Source organism: Oreochromis niloticus, linkage group LG7 (genome assembly GCF_001858045.2).
Source record: "Oreochromis niloticus isolate F11D_XX linkage group LG7, O_niloticus_UMD_NMBU, whole genome shotgun sequence".
Taxonomy (NCBI): Eukaryota; Metazoa; Chordata; class Actinopteri; order Cichliformes; family Cichlidae; genus Oreochromis; species Oreochromis niloticus.
The window spans coordinates 17,257,791-17,277,826 of NC_031972.2; the positions used below are offsets into that span (position 1 = coordinate 17,257,791).

The window sequence follows — 20,036 nt, forward strand, 5'->3', positions numbered from 1 at the left end:
TTGAATTAAGGCCTTCCTGTTAAATTGGCCTGCTTCCTGTGAGCCAAGGCCTCATTTCCCAAAGGGACACCATAATCTTTCATTTAGTAAATACGTTAAACTATTTAGACTGAGTGCCGCCACTTCCTGTCTCTGTCTTTTTAGTCTAACTGCGCTTCTTTTTCTCTTTCTGAGGCCACAACATAGTTGCTGGCAAGTTCATTTTGCATACCTCTAGTGTTTGTGTACAGTTTCAGCTCACTAGATTGCTAATGCAGCCCTCAAACTCCCCAAAGATGCTTGTGTTAGTCTGGCTATCGAGACTGGCTTTCACTTGTTTGACTGGTTGGATAAAACGTTGCTTGTTCGAGAATCACTTAAAATCGATGTCCAAGTCCATTAAAGGGAAAAAAGCACAAAAGATGTGAGCGAGTGTCCCCATTTCATTCAAAAAAATTGCATTCCCCTGCTGTTGACTTAAAGAAATGTGGAGACCACTTGAGTGAACACAAACAGATGCACAAATGCATCTACATCCTTTAAACCCACAACCACATAAACACAGACCTAGATTGCACAGGACCACACACAAGCTAATACGGATGCATGGAGCTCCACATGGTGACCTTTGGCTCATTTCTACAGAGCCGGGTGCCCCATCACTCTCTTTAAAACCTCCACCCACTCACACAGTGAAGATGGTGACCTTCAAAGAGCAGGCACACACACTAAAACACCGTGTTTGAAGAGATCCTCCGCTGTGATTGAGCAGCAGCTGTGTTCATTTCCTGAGGTTATGATCATAGCTGCAGAAGAACAAACTAGGAGGATATCATGACTGTGGTTGTGCACAAATACACTCATATATTTCTGACCTTCCAGGGATTCATGTTGACAAAAGAAAAGGAGAGAAAGGTAAAGTAAGATAGCAACACAGTGTCACAAAGAAATATGCATTTAATTCTATTATTATTAATTATTTAATGTGTAACTTGTTAAATTCAAAGGCAAAGAGTGAAATCAGCGGTAGAACACAACCAAGTAGCTCTTAAGGAACTTGAATTTCAGTGATTTCCATTATATATTAGTTATACAATATTCCAGTAGCCATCAGTGGCAGGGCAATTTAGCACATTCAAATACAATTACATAACAATAAAAAATAGGATGATTATTGTGTTGCTGGCCTCGTATTATCTTGCATTATAAATCCAGTGTCACGCTATCCTTTACAGCCCTCCAAACTGAGCTCAACTTGGGTCTCAGACAGGCCTGGAGACTAGTTAGTGACCCCTTGGCAACCTCGAGTTGCAAGGGAAAAGTGGGTATTTGCCACTGGTTGGTGGTTGGTTGCTGGCTGCAAAGAAGGTGCTACAACAAAAACCTCCTTATGATAGCTTTGCTTGCTCCGTAGTTTGCGTGGAAGATGCCGCCTTGTCTGCAAACACTCTCTGAGCTGTAGTGAAACTTGAAGAAGTGCAACGCAAATCAGAAACATTCACCCTCCAAGTAAAAGTTGTGCCTTACCGCTGCTACCAACACATTTCAAAAAGCGCAACTTTTAACCCTTAAGCTGAGACTTTGATGGATCTGTTGATACCATACACATTTACCTTTGATAAAATCTTTGCAGATAAACACATATTTCTGGAGATAGGGTTGAGATTTAACATGTTCTCACCTTCTATGAAGTCAGATGGTGTGTAGACTTTGCTAGCTTGGGCATTTTCCGCTGCACTCCTGCGGTCCTGCTCAGATGAAGGCGTATTGAGGCTATGCAGAGCTGTCTCCAGGACCTCCCCAAGCTCCTCTCGTTTGTCCTTTCTCACAGGCTTCTCCTCAGGGTGACGCGTCAGCCCCATCTCCAGCTGGTATACTCTTTGCAGGGTGAAGCTCTCAAATGGCACTACGGCGTACTCGCTGGGCAACCTGATGCCGGAGGTCACCTCAGCCTTTGACAGCTGGGCCTTCAGGAACTCCTGTAGGTCCGCCGGCTGGCTCTTGGCTCCGTGAGCTTCTCCAACACCACCTCCTTGTGAGGCAGCGCCTCCTTCCTGCCCCTCTGCTGGGCCTCCATTGGCTCTTTTCAGGCTTTCCTGTACTCCTTTCAACTGCTGGCTGCGCTCCTGCAATGCCTCTTTCAACTGAGCTATCTGTTTCTTCAAGGAGGAGATGTGGAGGCGGTGCTGCTCCTCACGCTCTTGGAGAAGCACCTGGTAAGAGTGGGCACTTGGAGGACCGCCGCTGTGGGCGGGCCCAGCTCCTCCGACCCCAGCAGCTCCCGCTCCAGTCTCCGGCCTCGTGCCTCCCAGGTTGGGATGATTAGATCCAGCGTGGGGTAATATATGACTCAGTGGAGGGTCATTAGAGTATGGCGGGCTGCATCTCATCACATAAAGGAGCGAAAGTGAGCAGCAGAGGAGTACCAGAAGCCCCCCGACACGGGACACCCATAACAGTAATCCGCGCCGTAACATCACTGCACGCAACATCAAAACTCACTCCTCCTGGTTAAAAGTATCATGTAACCTCACACATCTGGCCTTAATGATATCTGACTTGTGATTATGTTCCATCACCCGGTGAGGAGGCGGGCTACATATCAGTGTGAGGTCATTTAATTTGAATTAGGTCATTGGTTCCCAACTGCCTCAGACTGTTGTGTCACTGGCAAAATAAATGGAAAAAAAAAAGGCAGACACTTGTGAAAAAACACTTTCTCCCTTTCTCTTGGTCCAATTAGCTCCATGGTCTGTGAGAAGAAACTGTTCCAGACACTGCTGCATCATCTGTCACTCATAAGTGACTCATCTGTTTGCTCTGACTCTCCCACTAAGTCCATGTTGTCCTCTTCCCGTCCTCCTTCCAGTATCCGAATGTTCAGCCAAATAGTCTCCTATACAAATGTGACTGATGCAGAAAGAAAGAAAAAAAAATTCAGAGAACTCTAATCCTCAGTAGCCATCCGTGTTTTTTTTCCCAAAGCTGTTTTCCTGACAAAGGAAACAGAAAGGAGAGAGACAGAAAGGACTGTTATTGGAAACAATTCTTTTTAACATTTTGACGTCCACCAGCTTTCTCTGAACACGGAAGGGTGTGTCTTTAAATATGCACTGAATCAGAAACAGACCAGGCTACTCTGACATGTTAGTTTTAGGGTGGCAAGAAGTTGCCAAACCAAGCATTGCTTCAGGACTTAAGCTCCTGGAAAACAATGCTGTCACTGAAGATATGACGCAGTAAGTAAGGGAGTGTGAGCTTGAAACTGCAGAAGTTATAGCTTATATGTGCTAAGGTGAGTGTGTGTGTGTGTGTGTGTGAGAGAGAGATCAGGGTTTAGAGAGGAAAATATGTATACACCTATGCAGCTATTTATTTGTACCTGCAGTGTGTGTATTGGTATGTGCACATGAAATGGACTAGTGTCATATTATCGCTCTTTATGTATCCACAGTCATGCAATAAAGACAGTAAACTAATTACACCCTTACTTTCTCCATATGAATTAAGAGGGTTATTATCAGCCAGGTGCTGTTGATGCAACTGATGAACTTATTGGCATAAATTCTGACCACCTGTATAAAAGAAAATCTTGGCATTCTGCTGGTCCGGAGCCTCCAAAATACCACAAGTTTCCCAGGAATTGGTGTTCCAGCAAATTCACCCCAAACTCAGATTATGCAATGCTCAGACGAACTGCAAAAAATCAAAAAGCAACATCTCCAACTCTGCAGTCCTCATTTAACATGTTAATGTTAAAGTTAGGTTTTCACAAACCACAAGATGTCTGGTGTTTCCACCATTTGGCAAAATCCAAACACAGCATATCAGCGCAAACACCTCATACCCAATGTCAACCGCTGCACAGTGGAGTGGTGACTTAGATTGCAGACTTGGGACCTGGGCACCTTGCAGTCACTGAGTCAACCATGAACTCTGTAAAGTATTCTGGAGACAAATGTGAGGCCATCCATGTGACAATTTGTCAACTGGCACAAAATTGTCATGTAATAGGACAAAGATCTCAAGAACAGCAGCAAATCTAAAACAGAACGGCTGAAAAAGAAAAGAATCAAGGTGCTCACCTGGACTGAGGTGCCGCAGTAGGCCCTTCAAGGATACATAAATGTATATGATGAATGCTTGCAAAACTCAACAAGCAACAATGTAAAGAAAAGTAGCCCAAATTTCCTTTATGGCAATATGAGAGACTGATAGCCATATAGAAAACCATTAGTTCATGTTATTGCCTCTACATGCTTCTGAATGATGGGTTATGCATTGTTTTTTTGCAGGACTATATTTAAACTTTACTCACAAAAGCTCTTGAGCAGCATTTTTACTGCAATGGCTTTTGTGGATAGCAACATTAGTTGTTTGGACCACCGTTTTAGTCCCCAGATGATGAATTATAACAAATTTTGTGGGCTTGGTTAGAAAATCCCATCGATTTATGTTACGAAAGAAAAACTGTAATGAAAGTGATGATCTTATGACATTTTGTCTGGCACAGATGGTAAAATAACAACTTGTCCCAAAAAAGGAACCGTCATCCCAAAAAAGACTTTATCTAGCCATGTTAGAACATTTAGTCAGCACAAAATTGATCTTACACAACAGACAAACATTCACCGCTACCAGCCAAATGCAGATACAACCACTGACATGATCAGCACCAGACGTACTTTGTGTTTTGTGGTAATCCAAAAACGTCACATGTCACAAAGTAGAACTAAGTGGTGAACAACAAGCTGTAAAGTTTAAGCGATAACTTTGTACTTTATGTGTTCTACGTGGGAAAGGTGAGCAGCAGTATGGTGTATCTGGATGTCTGAACGCAAGCATAAATAGACTTTTTGTGTGCGTGTATATGCATATATATGTTCTTGTGGGAAGGTGTTTCAGTGTTCCTGTATGTATCTGTAAATGTATCTCTGTGTATCAGTCCCGGTCTCTCTTGACTCCCCACACAGTCAGCTCTTTGACAGGACAGCCTGAAGCTGAGCGTAATGAAAGGATTAGTATATGGCAGAAGTGAATACTGGACTGTGCTCTAACAGATGGCTGAATCAGGACAGACAGGGCGTCTCTCCAGCAGGACCTCCGCTGCTGACTTAAAAAATGTTTGAGGAGAGGACGCTCGGGGAAAAGTGGCTGAGGTAGTGCTGGAGAGCACGCTGCGGCTCCTCACATGGAGTATCGTCCTTTGAATTAGAGAAAAAGTCCTCATGATATCATTATATGGAGCCATGGATCTTCAAAAAATGTGGCATGACATTAATGGCAGTTTAATCAGTTCCTTTTGGCTCGTTCACAAAAGCTTCTCATTAGCTGGGAGTTGTGGCCGCATGCAGGGAACCTCCTCTAAATAATTACATCGGTTTTTCCAGATGATTTTGACTTCCTGTAGCACAGTTGCGCTCGAACTAATGCCAGTAAATGTGATCACAAGCCATTCACACGAATTAAAGCTTGTTCCTGGGTCTGGCATTGTGAAGGTCAATTTCCCTTTTTTACTGAGGAACAAATGTGCTGCTTTGCATTGTCAAATGCAAGCTCATGGTGGGAGCAGAGTATGAAGCTACAGCCAGCAGGTGATTAGGTTAGCATGCAGAACTTTTCGCAAAATGTCAAGTTCTTCTATTTGATTATCGTCAACTGAGCCATCAGCTGACTAAGGCTAGGGTGATTGTTCTCTCCCTGCGCTATTTTAGATTGGGTTAGCTTCTCGAAACCTTTGCAAATGTACCCCTAACAGAACAAAAGTATATGTTGTCTATGACAATGTGGTCATTCCAAGTCATAAAGGTATGTGAGAAAAATTCATCACTGCAAGGAAGGCTGGTGTAACTTTGATTTATGAGCAGAGTCCCACAGTCAAACCACCGAGTGCCACCGGAATGAATGAATTGATTCAGCCCTGGTTATTTGACTCCTCACGGGGATAGCCGTGGCCTCACAAGAACACTGCAGAGAAATAATTACAGGCATATAGCTTCCTGTTACCATCTAGCACTAAAGTAAACACATGTTCATAAAATGTTTACCCTCACAATGTGTCTGACATGTGCTACATCTGTGCTAACAAGCTACGGTAAAATAGTGAGAGACATCATCCAGGCCTGTGAAAAAGAAAGTAGAACCACCTTTACTCACTTAATGTAATCATTTAATGTAATCATTTTCTGTGTGACTTTATCAGTCTCTCTTAAGGCTCTGGAGGAAATTTAACCCGCTCTACTTTAAAGTGTTGCTTCAGTCCATTGAGGTTTGTAGGCATCCGTTTATGCACAGATCTGTTAGGTTTTGTGGTTTGTTCTTTTGCAGCTTTGCAAAGCTAAGCTGTGCTGCGATCCTCTTTTTAGACACAAGACGCTGTCCTCTGGTAATCCGTCCAAACAAGCCATACTTGTTCAGTCTTTTTCTAATTGTACTGTCCTGAACTTAAACATTTAACATGCTAACTGAGGCATGCAGAGTTTGACGTGTAGCTCTTGGACTTTCTGCAGTTTCTCTGAGTATTGCAGGGTCTCATCCACTCCTTGTGACATTGTGTTAACACATCTGAATGCCCCAGCAAAAGACCACCAAATGTTTTTGTGGAGATAGACTCACAGATACAGTGTGAGTCTATCTAATGATGATCAGTTAATCAAGTAGTAGCAGCACCTGGCTGCTACTCGTCCTCTTAATTTCTATGGAAGCAGTTGAGGATAAATTAAAAGTTTGACAGGACTGCACAGAGTCCTCTGAAAAACTTTCTTCTCCACTTTGCCATTAGTTATCATTAGTCATTATGATCTCCACCTCTCTTCCACAGTATGTCTTTTGTCCCGTCTTACTCGCCTCACCCTCAGCGGGCGCGGCAGATGACTGCCCCTCCTTGAGCCTGGTTCTGACGGAGGTTTCTTCCTGTTAAAAGCAGAGTTCTTCTCCTTTTAACAGCATCTGAATGCTGGTGACTGCAGGTGTTTAAGAGGAGCATATCACCATTGATGTTGTTAGGATTCTTGTGTTAGCACTTCAAGCTTCAAATCCCTTAGCCAAGTAAAGCATCAAGTAATCTATGTGCAGGTGTGGCTATAGATTCAAAAACATTTAAAGTTTTCCTCTGTGCTAGCAGAAAACTTTGTTGTGGAGATCCTTCAGAGGCCTGAAAACTAAATATGTCTGGATCTACCGTAAATCCAAACATACTGTTTCTCAGAAAGGAACTTACACAAAATGATCATGTGACTTTTTTAAACATCAAATTCTCAGTATAAATCAATTTCAACAGCGAAAAAAAAAAAAAAAAAAAAAAAAGCCTGCCGTGAAGTTCACCACAATAGTTTGTGTGTTTTCTCTCTGCCTCTGTGTCTCTTCAACCTCCACCTTTAAGTCAGTGCTTGGCAGGGCCAACACCTGATAACAGTTTCCTGATGGTGGTTTCAGTCCTTATAGTACACTGAGCTACTCTGTTTGAGAAATCGTTTTCCTTCTTTTCTTTTGCAGAATGCATCGAATACATCTACAGGCAATACGAACGCTGGTTTGTTTACCAACACATGACATTTCTTCACTTTTTGAGATGTCGCAGCTGATAAATGTGCTGTCCCCATTATCAGATATGCCGGAAATAGAAACACAGATGCAGAGAGACATCCAGTAGAGAACGGAAAAATAATCTGCCTGTCACGAAGAAAAGAAAGTAAGGACCGAGAAAAAGAATGATTTAGTATTTGGTGACCAGAGATATTCCCAGCAGCAGCATCTGGGTCAGCCGCTAAAATCACTTCCTCCCCTCCCGCTGCTGTTTCCTGGCCCCAGGGGATTTATGCCTGTTTGTTTCACTGCGTGTGTGTGTTTCTACTGAAATAGGTGCATCTGTGCATCAAAAATATTGTCTTCCTCTTGACACCTGTTAGAAGTGCTGTGCTCATATTTATGAAAATGAGTCAGAGAGGAAATAACGTGTGAGCAAAGTGTAGCAACGAGTATTGAGCGAGTAGCTGAAGCTGCAGGAGTTTGGAAAAAGAGAAAGAATGAATTTCTTCTCTGTCCGTTGCCCCATTTTGTGAGTCCCAGTCACACTGGTGAAGCAGAAATCACACGCAGGTGACAGCATATCTCTGTTTGTGTGCTCTTCTCTGTGCTTCAGGCCAACCTTTAAGTGCTTGAGGCATTTGAGAAGCAACCTCGTGACCCCAACGTCGCGACAAACGAAGCATCTTAATCCCCGCTGTCATTTTTAAAGAGCAGACTGTCTTTGTTGTCTCCATCAGACCGCTCTTTCATAAAAATGTATGCACTGGGAATTCACAGTATATGATCTTTTCAAAGGGTGTGAGTGTTTGTGTGAAAGAGAGTGCAATGGCCTGGAAAATTAGGCGGGGTGGTTGTAAAGCAGAAACTGTTCAGGATTTTATCAGCACTTCTGCACATTTAAGCTTTTTATCGCTCATATCTACATCTCCTATTGAATTATTATATAGTTGCACTTCAAAGTTTTAGAATTTTTCCTTCCTGTTCATGGCAGCCACTGCTTTCCATTACTTTGTGCATTTTAGGTTTTGATCGTTTTCAGATCCACAGTGCACATGAGGGGAAATCTTAACATGCTCATACCAGAACACGTTCTGAAAAACCACATTTTACTAAACAAACAAACAAGCAAACTGTTCATAAATCTTAGTCTCTGGACAACAAAAGCTTCAATACTCACCCTACTTCGCATTCAGCTGTTTTCAAGATGTGCTTGTTTATACTCTCCCACAGACATCAGTGGGGATGGTGGCAGTGCCAGACTGAAGATATAAAAGGAATGCCAGCACAGATTGCATGATTATGACAGAAAGATAGATGTCGCCAAAGTGACGTCACCCCACAGTTTGTGGACTCCCATCTTAAGCCCAGCTGTTTTGCCTGGTGCCATATTGGGTTTGGAAACTAGATATGACCATATTTTCATGCTCTCAGCTCATGATAGCACTGGCTTTCTAGCTTAGTTTCTTCATCTGTCCTTCACTGTGGAATGCTAATTTTGGCAAATAGGAAACAGCTAAAAAACAAAACCCCAAACAAAGAAAAATGGCACCCATGAATTATTCTGCGCCCTTAGTTATGCATTCATTTTAAACCTTAAAACAATTTAAAGAAGCGGGCTAGACGTAGGGAGGCACAGTGGTGGAGTCGTTACCACTGTTGCCTCACAGTAAAAAGGTCCTGGGTTTGAATCAAATGCTGGGGGTTTTCTGTGTTTGCATGTTTTTGCATGCCTATTTTTCATATCAAAACTGCTTTTGTAACAGGCTCCAAACATGCTGGCCATTTTAACACAGAAGATTATGACCCACTCACTTTTAGGGAACTGCAAATTATGCCACTTCCCGTTGACTTCAGAGGTCACAGCTAGTAATGACTTGACATCTCAGGAGAGGCTGCAGAGCCTCTGGACAATTCCAGCTCTACCTCTACAATCACACCCATGTGGTGGTCTACACAGAGCCTGCATGCAAGTTTTAAAAGACTGCTGCAGACATGTTTTGGCTATTAATTTTCACTAGAGGGCAGTGTCCAAAATATGTGTTGCAACACGGGAAAAAGTTGGCACTTTTTTTAAAATTAACAATTAGGAAGAATACAATCTAGAACAAAGGTGAGCAAAGTGTAGCCTGAGAAGATAGAGCATGCCGGATGCACACAAAAACAGTCAAGTGCCAGACTTTCCAATATTTCCCAGGTTTATTATTTTAACAGACTGCAATATCTCTCAAAACAATCTACAAAAAATGTAGATTACTGAACAGTTTCTGATGCATAAACTGTCGTCTAGCAGAGCTCTTGTTGGTTTTTTTGGCCAGTTAGCCAATCAAATTTGCCACACAGCCGGCAACTTTTCTGGAGATAACTGTATGGATTGTGACTGATCGACTGTTTCTTGTAAACCTAGTGGACGTTTTTTTTTTTTTTATCAGATATTAATCATTAACAAATGTGCTTTAAGTGATTCATTTATCTATTTGCACTGTTACTAAACCACAATAAGAAAGAAAGCCAAGCTTCAAAGAGCGGATCCAAGTTGACGTCTTCAAGATAAAATGATAAAAAAAATAAGTTATCCCCACTCTTCAGATAATCAGCATATCATAGATTACATTTCTTCACGTCATATCATCCATGTCGAGCAGATGCGGTTGCTTTCTTTTGTTTGTGTAGGTTGCACGCCCAGAATCCTTGACTGGGTCTAGTCAAATACCTACACAAAGAGACACAAACACGGTACCATGTGAATCCTAGAGGGGTGTACTAACAAGTGAGATTAATGGTTTAGCTTAAAGTCAGAGTCTTCTGTGTCATGAAAGTGGCTCTCTTTTTACCTAAATCACCATGGTAACTTATGGTGAGCAAACTATGGTCAGACTTTGCATTAATTTCATTCTTTTATTTACAGCATGTGTTGAGTCCAATATAGATTCCTTGCTGGGTGAGTACATTTACATGTGCAAATTGTTAAGCTGCTACCAACATCACAAATTCAACCGAGCTGGAAAGTTACACTAGTGCAAACTGTGCGTTGTATTATTCGGTGACTTTGAAAATGTATAAATGGTTTTTTTTATATGTATATATTTTTTAAAATCTGCTCCTAAGCTTCTTTCACACTGCTGGAACTGCAGCTACTGGAACACACAACACGTCTATTAAGTCATAAAATTTATCTCACTTTATTGTGCTGGGAAGCTAACGTCTCTGTTATCAGGATACGGAACAGTAACCATTAATGTTTAAATGGATCCAGTTTAAAGTTTCAGGGCTCTAATGAGCAGTCGTCATCTCAGAAATAAACAGAAGCACTCAGAGGGCGCTCAGCGATAAATTAACTTAATTAAAATGTTTACCACTCTGTGCTTTAAATTCCAAATTAACAGCTTTTTTTCTTGTCTTATTTGCAAACGTGTCATATTTTTATTTTGTGTTATTAATGTTCTTTATAGAATTTTATCACCATTTTATTATCATGGTCATCCCTGATTGGAGTGGGTGCACTCACAGGGATCACTTTGTGCAGAAAAAGAACCACATGACCCGCAAAGCACCCACTTTTATCTCTGATTGGTATTTGTCGAGCCAGCTAATAAAAAGAAAGCCTGGCTGTGTTCAACTCCCTTCATAGTAAACCCACCCAGATGCAGCCGTGCCCACTCCTCCAATCACATTTGGTGCTGCAGTGAGCAAAACTAAATATTGAAGGCAAAAAACAGGAATTCACAATCACAACACAGGCAGGCTTCCAGGGCCAGCTAGGAGCAATAGCTTTATCTACTGTATGCAAATAAATAAAAAACAAATTCACTGGAATTTTATGAAAAAGTGTCAAGTATGCTATGCTTTTTGCTGACCATATACAATTATGAGTGGTTGCAAAAACTGTTGTGTTCTTTAAATCTTCCTTTTAGTCCATTAATTTCATATACTCATCTGAAAAGCACGTTCATATGAGAGAACATTAATCTTTTAAAAACAGCCTTCTCCTCCTACCTTTCCTTCCATACACATAAACTGTCTGTGAGTAACTGACCCCTAAGATCTCTACAAGCAACCGTACAAACCACAGACACATGCATGCTTAAACTCTGCTCCATACTGTCTGTCTCTCCGTCATCCTAGCTCTGCAGCCTCTGGCGGATGGTATACTTGTTACCGTGCAGGGCAGGGATGTTAATGTGTTTGTGTGCTTGTTGGCCTCACTGAATGTCTTCTTTTCAGACAGCGCTGTCTGAGCCTGCCCTCTGGCTATCTTACTGTAAAACTGGGGAACGTCCTCTAGGGAAGGACAGCGGAGGAGAGGAAAGGAAAGGAGAGGAGAGGAGGAGAGATTAATTAAGATAAAATTTGAAAACGAGTGGGAAAAGAAAGCCGGTGGTGAGTTTGACAACTATATCCTCAGATAACTCGAGGAGAACTATTAAGCGAGTAGATGAGATACATGCTGCAAGGAGAAAATGAAGCAGAGAGAGGAAAAAGTCGGGATAAAAAGAGCCTGTGGGAGGGGAGGAAGGTGAGAGAAAGGTTTCTTTGATGTTTCGTGTCCCCTCAGGTGATTCTCCCTCCCATTCATTAGGGGCCGGTTTCTCCGGATCCTTCCAGTCGGCGTGCCATCTGGAAGGCCCTTAAAAAAACGAAAACAACGAAAAAGCCTACACTCCTCTACTTCACTACAAGTGTCTGCTGTTAACATGCACCGTCCAACCCCGCCCCCTGCTTTCCCTCTCTTCAAGTGCTCCATTTCTTCACGGTTAGGTTAGATTGTATCAGATTAAACATTAATGGTCCCCATGGGGAAAATGGGTCATTGCAGCAGGGAATAAAGAGTGGCAACTCTTCTGATAATAAAGCAGACACTTCTTAAGTTAAAAAAAAAAATCAAATTACTTCCCCATTCTGCTTCACTGATGTCAGAAATTTCAACCTTTTCCTGCTTTTTATGAACGTGAAATGTACATTAGTGCAATTGGACCTTTTATAACAGGGGAATTAACGGTACAGACTAACACACTGATATCTGACGCACTTGTTTCCCCCCCCCAGCTTTCCTGCCGGCCAGCGTTCACAATGCTCCGTACACAACAGGCCTCTCACCTTATTACAGCTGGGAGAGGCTCCAGCCAGTGCAACACTGGATCTGATAAGCAGTTAAGGAAATGGATGGATGGTTATACACACATATATATACAGTGCCCGCTAATTTGCCCTTTCTGAGACGGCAGTAACTCATCCACAGAAGCACAATGAAAACCGCAATCCAATTCGAAGAGGGCACAGTAAGCCTCTGCATAATCGCAATGTAATATAATAAATCTTGGTTTGCACAGTGAGACACTCCCTGTGTCACAGGTCTTACCGCCTGTTGACGGTGACGGTTGCAAGTGGACAGTTATAAATAGATGACAATAGATTATGGCAAGACGGCAAACAATTGAAGCTGACACAAAATGAATAAATCCGGCGCATCCACATTTTTTACACCTGCTCATCTCAACCAGAAACACCTGCAGCACATTCACTGTTGCTTTTCTTGTGCAATGGAAAAAAAAACAAAAAACAATTATGAGGCAAACTCATGACTTCCCTGTTCTCCCTGAGGCAGCACACCGCAGCACAGAAATTACCATCAGACGTTTCTCAACTCTAACCTCGCAGCAAGGCTAAGGTGAAGGCTTGTGGTTTGGCTTTAAGGGGTTACAACAGGTTTCTTTAACTGCTACCAAACCAGCTCCACCATCTGCTGTTGATAATTTATACTGTTAACCGTCAGCCGGCCCTACCCCCACAGGGTGATAAATCAGTGCCATTTATGCGATCTGCATTTAACTTAATAGACTGGAACCATCTGAAAGAATCAAAAGACACATAGCGAGGGTGACTGTAATATCATCAGATCTAATTTGTCACTGTGCTGCAGGGATGTTACATCAGAGCATCTGAAATGTCAATGGCTAATTATCCCGCATGACACTGTTATCTGAAATGTGAAACACGGTGGCGTAGCATGGGAAAGCGAAACTGTAAACATTCACAGACGTGCACTTAACACATAAAAGCTGATGTTATTGCCTCCTCAGCTTTTAAAAAGTGCACACCATTACAGACCTGTAGCACACACACACAGACACACGGTCCGCCTGCCAAACAAACTCACACGCTGAGTAATCCCTCAAGTTTCACTCTTCAAGTCTGAGGAAAAAAAACTGATCTACTCTGCCAGCATGCAAACCAAATATTTCAGGGTGCTAGGTACTTGTTAGTAAGCGCACTAAGCAGGATTAGAGCCTTTTCTGTGATAAAAACCTCCAGCAGTGTGTACTGGATGTATGCATGTGTGTGTGTGTGTGTGTGTGTGTGTGTGTGAGAGAGAGAGAGAGAGAGAGGGAGAGCAGGAGAGAGAGAGAGAGAGTGAGATTCAGTGGGATACTGTTAGAAAGAAGCCTACACTTTGACTGAGTGCATGTAATTTTATTATCTGGGTCTGCTCAGCTGAAATTATTGTGGGTGATGTTTTGTTCAGTTCCTCTATGTGATTTTGGTCTGGAGTGACCTTAAACATGAGTCACTGATTGGACCCTGTCAGTGAGTAGTGCTGCATTGGTATTAAATATTAGTGTGGGACGGATGAATTAAATGTCAGAAAAGGCGCTGTTGCAAAAACAAACACAAATTAAATTCAAAATTGTGGACACATTTTTGCTCGTCTCCTCGCCTCTTCCTGATATCAGTATAAAGCCTTAATGGGGGAAAATGACTTGATTAATTTATAGTTAAGTTGGGCGTAATTACGCACAAAAAGGTGATGGCTAAACCCTGTAATTATAGTCAATCCAAATATAAACTAACAATTTACACTGATAGAGAATAAGTGAGAATAACTCAACACATGTTCCCTATTAAAATATTAGGCTTTTGTTATTTTACAGTACGGCTATCGACAGGCTACATCTGTATATCAGCAGTGTCCTCTCATGCGGACAACTTACCTCTTGTCCCAGCAGTCGTCAGTCCGGTCCACTGTGAGCGGGGCGGAGGTTTGTTTAGTCCCGGTGCTGCGGAACCGTCCTCCAGCCCTCCACCGGTCCACAGGCGACTCTTCGGTTGTCCAGGAGCGGGTGTGAGCGTTTGTACCGCGGAGCAGCGAGAGCAGCACCGGAACACGAGAAGCCTGCTGCCTTCACAATAAAATGCACTAATTACGTATCAAGTTTTGCTGAAGCTTTTCAACTAAGCTAGCTGCAGCTAGCAGCCAGTTACGTTAGCTTAAAAAGAGAAATAAAAATAAAAGCAATAAAAATGGAAAATAGTATAGTTACCTGCACTTATTCAAAGCTCTCCAGTTCATATTAGTTATTTGATTTTTGTTCATTTAAACCACAAATTCTTACAAGCAACAATTTGTGATAATGAAAAGTGGTTAAGAGTCGACATACCAAGTAAATACAAGGCCAGTATTGGCGATGCTGATCGATACTGATACTTTTAACCCATAAAGGAAACTTGTGGGAGAGCAGTGTGTCATGATTTATGATATGAATCATGATATCATTTTTGCAACTTTTGAACACATTATAATGACCACTAAATCAATGTGATGTTGTTGTTGTTGTTGTTGTTTTCATTTCCAAGAAAACGACGTATTTAATACAGTCCAGTGGGCTACATACTGAACTTAAGGGTTAAAAACAAAGTACTGATCCGCTAGTATCAATATGATACCAGTCATACTGGTATCACATTATCAATAATAACTCGATTGATCGCCTCTAGTTAAGAGATGATGTGGCTTGTTGCCATCATGATTGGAAATCTGGGTAAATTCACAGATGATTAAACATATAACTATTTTGCTGGTAATGAAATGAGTAAAGAAAGTCAACAGCCTATTTATGCAAGGTAATTCATAATTTTCTTGGAGGGGTTATATTAGTTGGGTCTGATTATTGGGGGGGGTCATAACCTCCTAACCCCCCTGGAAATTACGCCCCTGCCTTAAATCATGTAAAAATCAGCTTAATAGTGAAAGGTTGTAGGTTTTTTCAAAAATGAAATGTATTCATTATTTTAAATATTTATCAAATCTTACTGTACATTAACCCCCACATGCAATGCCTACTTATTTGTTTTACTTTGCCTCTACTATTTTTATTCTGTCCGTTCAGTGAGAAAGACATTGTTAGTTGCTCTCTGTGTTTTGTTTTGTTCTGTGTGTTTTTGAAAACCAAAAAGAGTTCGTACTGCTGTATTGTTTGTATTTCTTACCATATTTTTCAAAACAGGAAAACAATCTGTACATTCCTGGCACTAATGTAGTTTTTTGTTGTTGTTTTTTTAACTTAAGAGCTCTGATAATACAAAACAAAATGTTTTGTCTACATTTTCATTCTTTCATTCATCTTTCCATGTATATCTTTCCAGCCACCCTATTATACAACTCTTCAGAAAGCTTTATCCCCATCATGTAATTATTAATCTTACTGACTTGCCGCAGGTTTTTAAATCCGACAACTTTAGTGATTAATGACTAATCTGAATGACAGCAGGTTAAATCTAGCAACAACCTTGGGGGGAAAAACCTATATAAATTGGGGGGGGGGTTAACACACAAGTTTTATTTTGAAGGTTATCAGCGGAAGTCAGATTGCTAATGTGGTCAACTTGACCCCGAGGCGCTCTCTCCGTGCAGGTCCGCCGGTCCGCCCAGCTTTCCGCCTCCCTCCCTCCAGGTCCTCGCATAAAGACAGCCTTGTTACTCAAGACACCGTTACAGCAGCAGGAAACACTACTGCCTTTCATTTGTAAGGCCAGCAAGAAGTCCAAATGTGTAGTCCACATCTTCATCTACAAGTGACCCGAGGGGCTCTCTGAGGACCCAAATCATGTGACAGGCACGGAGCAAAAACTGTTGTCTTTGGAGTAAAAATGTAGTTCTCCTGTTGGGTACTGATACACAGCGGTGGCGAAGTACTCAGATACACTTTAGAAACACACTCTGCATTAATATACAAGTTATTTATTAAATTTTGGATAAGCAAGTAAGTAGAAACTAGAAATATCTAATAAACAGAAGAGTCCAGCGTTTGTCTCTGAACTTGGAAGGAATTACGCACTAGGATTAAATGTATATCCTTAGCTACTTCCAAACTGTTTTAACGAGTAGCCTACAAGAAAAGTTACTTTCCATTGCCATTAGAGGACCAGAAAATGAGTGGCCTTTACACGCGAAGCACATAAAGATTTTATATGAATGAATAAAATTCAACCGCACTGCCTTATATTATAAATCGGCTCAACAGCGGCAAATAGCTTCCCAAGCCGGTGGCTCTCTTTTTAATAACTCCTCAACACAATCAATAAATACTCAGACATTACTCAGATCAGGCCTCCCCCACTCGGATGAAAAATCAATTGACCGCGATAAGCAGATAAATGTGAAAACACCCTTCAATAAAACAAAACTGAACCGCCGGTCTTAATGGTACGCTCATAAATGGTGTTGCAGCGACACCACATGGCACACCATGGAAATGCAACGTCTTCAAACTTTTTCCCAGAGGAATAATGATGCAAAGTGCAGTTTTATCACAATAAATAATCCATCTAACGTGGCAGTTTGAGTTATGTTACCTTGAAGACTTGCATCAATAAACTCTGAGATCTTTTGGTCTGCACAGTCCTCTGAGATTTGACGAAGGTCCTTGAAGAGACACTCGATGCTCGACTCAATTCATCTCCGAATTGAGCTTCTGGTCTTGTCTTCTTTTTAAAAAGCAGACAAGACCTGGAGAAGATGGCCCACGCACACGCATCATTATTCACCAGGTCTGTTGGATGCTTTGTGCACAAAGTGATAACAGCTGTGTCAGCGCACGCGAGGGAAACAGGTAATTAGGACCATGCGTGTCGATGTGCCAGCACGATGGAAACAGATCCTGTGGGCTTTCCACAGTTTAATGAGGCAAAAGGGAATCGCTCTGTTTGTTCATCAAACAGCTCTTCAGCACTACAACACATAATCAAACCTTGAAAAAAAAGAAGGAATAATAATCATAATTAAAACAGAATATTTTTCTTCTATTAAATTTTTAATAATAGCCCATCTTAACAACTCATTAAAAAACAGAATATATAAAAAATATACAGGCAGCTTGAGATAGAACTACATTTATGTACAAAGGTAAGTAATATAGAAATAAAATATCTATGTAACAGAGACAAAGTCTGGCTAAATGTTTGAAGAGCACATTAACTGTATACGTGTACTTAACAGCAGCAGCTGGCTTGAATTAGTCACATGAAATGGTCAATTTCTCTATCGGGCGTGCCTGAGGGTTTATCGTTAATGCATAGGATGATAGAAGATCTGCAATTTGAGAAGTTTCTCTCCCAGTATGTCACAATTTTTCTTTTCCATAGATAAAGAGATTGTTTCATCAGCTACCATTTCACGAGTGCTGCCCTCGTCCTGTTTTGGTTGTGCAGTCGAGCCTTTACATTACAGGCAGATTTCACACCCAGTGGCAAAAAGAACTGCATAGTGATGGATCCAGTCTAATCACTGACGGTGTCATTATTCCAACTATATGACCACTACATTGTGCAATCAAGACTGACTCCTTATGCCCAAGTAATAACTGCAAAACCATCATTAGACCAGCCCTTATGAATGACTGGAATCTAAATGAGATTTTTTCTTTCTCATAATGTTTCATTCAAATTGCATTTTTAACTACTGGTGTTCGACCTCTGACGAGAAAACGGGCAGAAGATGAATTAAAAATAAGCAGAATTTCATCTAACAGAAACACAAGCTGTCCAGTGATCCAGCGACCTCTCAGACGGCTACACTGAAGTGGAAAGCAGGAAGATTTTATTAGCTTCGTTAGGCCCTCTATTTTCCTCATCCTTGTTTCCTAACCCTTGAAGTTCTGAAAGATCTCAGCAGCGTCCAACCAGGACCTGAAGCAGGCCAGGCCTCGGTCTCGAATCTGTTTCCTGCCCTTGTCCGTGATCACGTCGCCGTTCTCCTTCACGATCACCAGTTTGGGCACTGCTGTGATCTTGTAGCGATGCTTCAACTCACTGCGAGAGGACAAAAAGACAAAGAGGCGCCTTTATTAGGAAAGGACACTTCCTCCACTGTAAAGAATCTATTATACACTTGATAGTTTTGCATGAATAAATGTGAGATTCTTGCACATTTATTCATGCACATAACAACGCAGTTTGATGGCAACTGTGGCTACAGATATCTCACAAATTCAAATTTTACATATAAAACATGATTAATGCCTGCAATTAATCCTCACACCTAAACACAATATAAGAAGAACAGCTTCACTCTGCTTACATACAGCATTAAAATGTTGCTAACTTAATAGCACATGGATGTTTTGATGTTTTTATTTCAATACTTATCTGCTTTGCTGAATATCTTTAAATCACACTATTGGTATGGTTAAACAGAACATTTAAAGAGTCCACTTTTAACTTTGGGAAGAAAAAAAAATCAAGAGAATAGCTGCAACTCCATCCAAGATTATTAACTGAACAACTTGAAACTCACCTTTAAAGTACCTATGTTTAGCAAAAAAATGTTAGAGAGAAAATTTTGCACTCACAGGTGCACAGATCTGACTCTGTTTTGTTTTAATTTAGTCACGCAACCCTCCAATAACTCAAATCACGTGACCTGGAAATCAAAATAAATAAATAAAGCGAACTTTGAAGAGAACAGTCTGGACTTGCTGTCACTTAAACCTAATCCTCGACAGTGACGCGCATCAGCGTTTTACGTAAGCTGGATCACTGCCTAGTAGACTGTACAGACTGCACTCTGTAGGTATAAGATAAATAAAGCACCTCATTATGTTACGTTGAGTTCAAATGTGAAATATTAGATTATGAAACTCACTTTTTGTAATCATCCGTCCAAGGTAGAGCTAGCCAGTCTCCGTGCATGTCGTGGTAATATTCAACCATGTCATCGGTTGACTTGTCGGAAGACACGAAAACTATTTCAAACTGAGCCGGAGGATCCCTCTCCTCCACCAGCTCCGTGTAGAAGTCACACAGAATGGGGGTAAAGTCCCGACACGGAGGGCACCATCCCGCGGAGAAGTAGATTCCCACCACCTTGTTCCGCAGAGCCTCTTCGGGATCCACAAACTCTCCGTCCTTGTTCAGGAGTGTGCGTCCGGAAAATACCTCCACCATGTCTGCTGAAGTCGGGCTGCTTTGAAACGCTCTGAGATTTGTTTAGCTCATATTTGTTGCCGAGTTTTGAACACAACGCTCATAAGTGTGGACTCTCCGAGGAAGGTTCTGTTTACCTTTCCGCAAAAGCAGCTTACAGCCAATCCCGATAATCGCCTGCGGACCAATGAGGACGCAGAAACCGCTGTAATTCATTAGCCACGTGGGTAAGACACACGCGCGCGCACGTACACTGCATTCAGAAGCAGCTAGCATAACTTCTCCATAGCAGTAGGAAAAGCACGACGTCTCGTGACGCTTTCCGGTATCGGTGT

At 41.6% G+C, this 20,036-nt stretch overlaps 2 protein-coding genes across 3 annotated transcripts in view; both read right to left on the reverse strand.

Moving 5' to 3' along the window:
• Positions 1-17,291, reverse strand: part of csgalnact1a (chondroitin sulfate N-acetylgalactosaminyltransferase 1a) — a 39,470-nt gene extending 22,179 nt beyond the window's left edge. The window contains exons 1-4 of one of the 2 annotated variants that reach the window (XM_025908779.1): positions 17,134-17,291; positions 14,493-14,681; positions 8,684-8,765; positions 1,661-2,972 (exon numbers count right to left, since the gene is read on the reverse strand). In XM_025908779.1, coding sequence (XP_025764564.1) covers positions 1,661-2,471 — 811 coding nt within the window. In that variant the 5' untranslated portion in view covers positions 2,472-2,972; positions 8,684-8,765; positions 14,493-14,681; positions 17,134-17,291. The remainder of the gene's footprint in view (positions 1-1,660; positions 2,973-8,683; positions 8,766-14,492; positions 14,682-17,133) is intronic. The other variant, XM_013275242.3, reaches the window with a different exon arrangement.
• Positions 17,292-17,572: 281 nt separating this feature from the next.
• On the reverse strand, positions 17,573-19,992 carry nxnl2 (nucleoredoxin like 2). The gene is made up of 2 exons (XM_003451482.5): positions 19,421-19,992; positions 17,573-18,588 (listed from the first exon to the last, which is right to left on the reverse strand). Exons 1-2 carry the CDS (start codon positions 19,720-19,722, stop codon positions 18,420-18,422), a joined length of 471 nt encoding a protein of 156 aa, XP_003451530.1. The 5' UTR covers positions 19,723-19,992; the 3' UTR covers positions 17,573-18,419.
• Between the last annotated feature and the right edge of the window lie 44 nt (positions 19,993-20,036).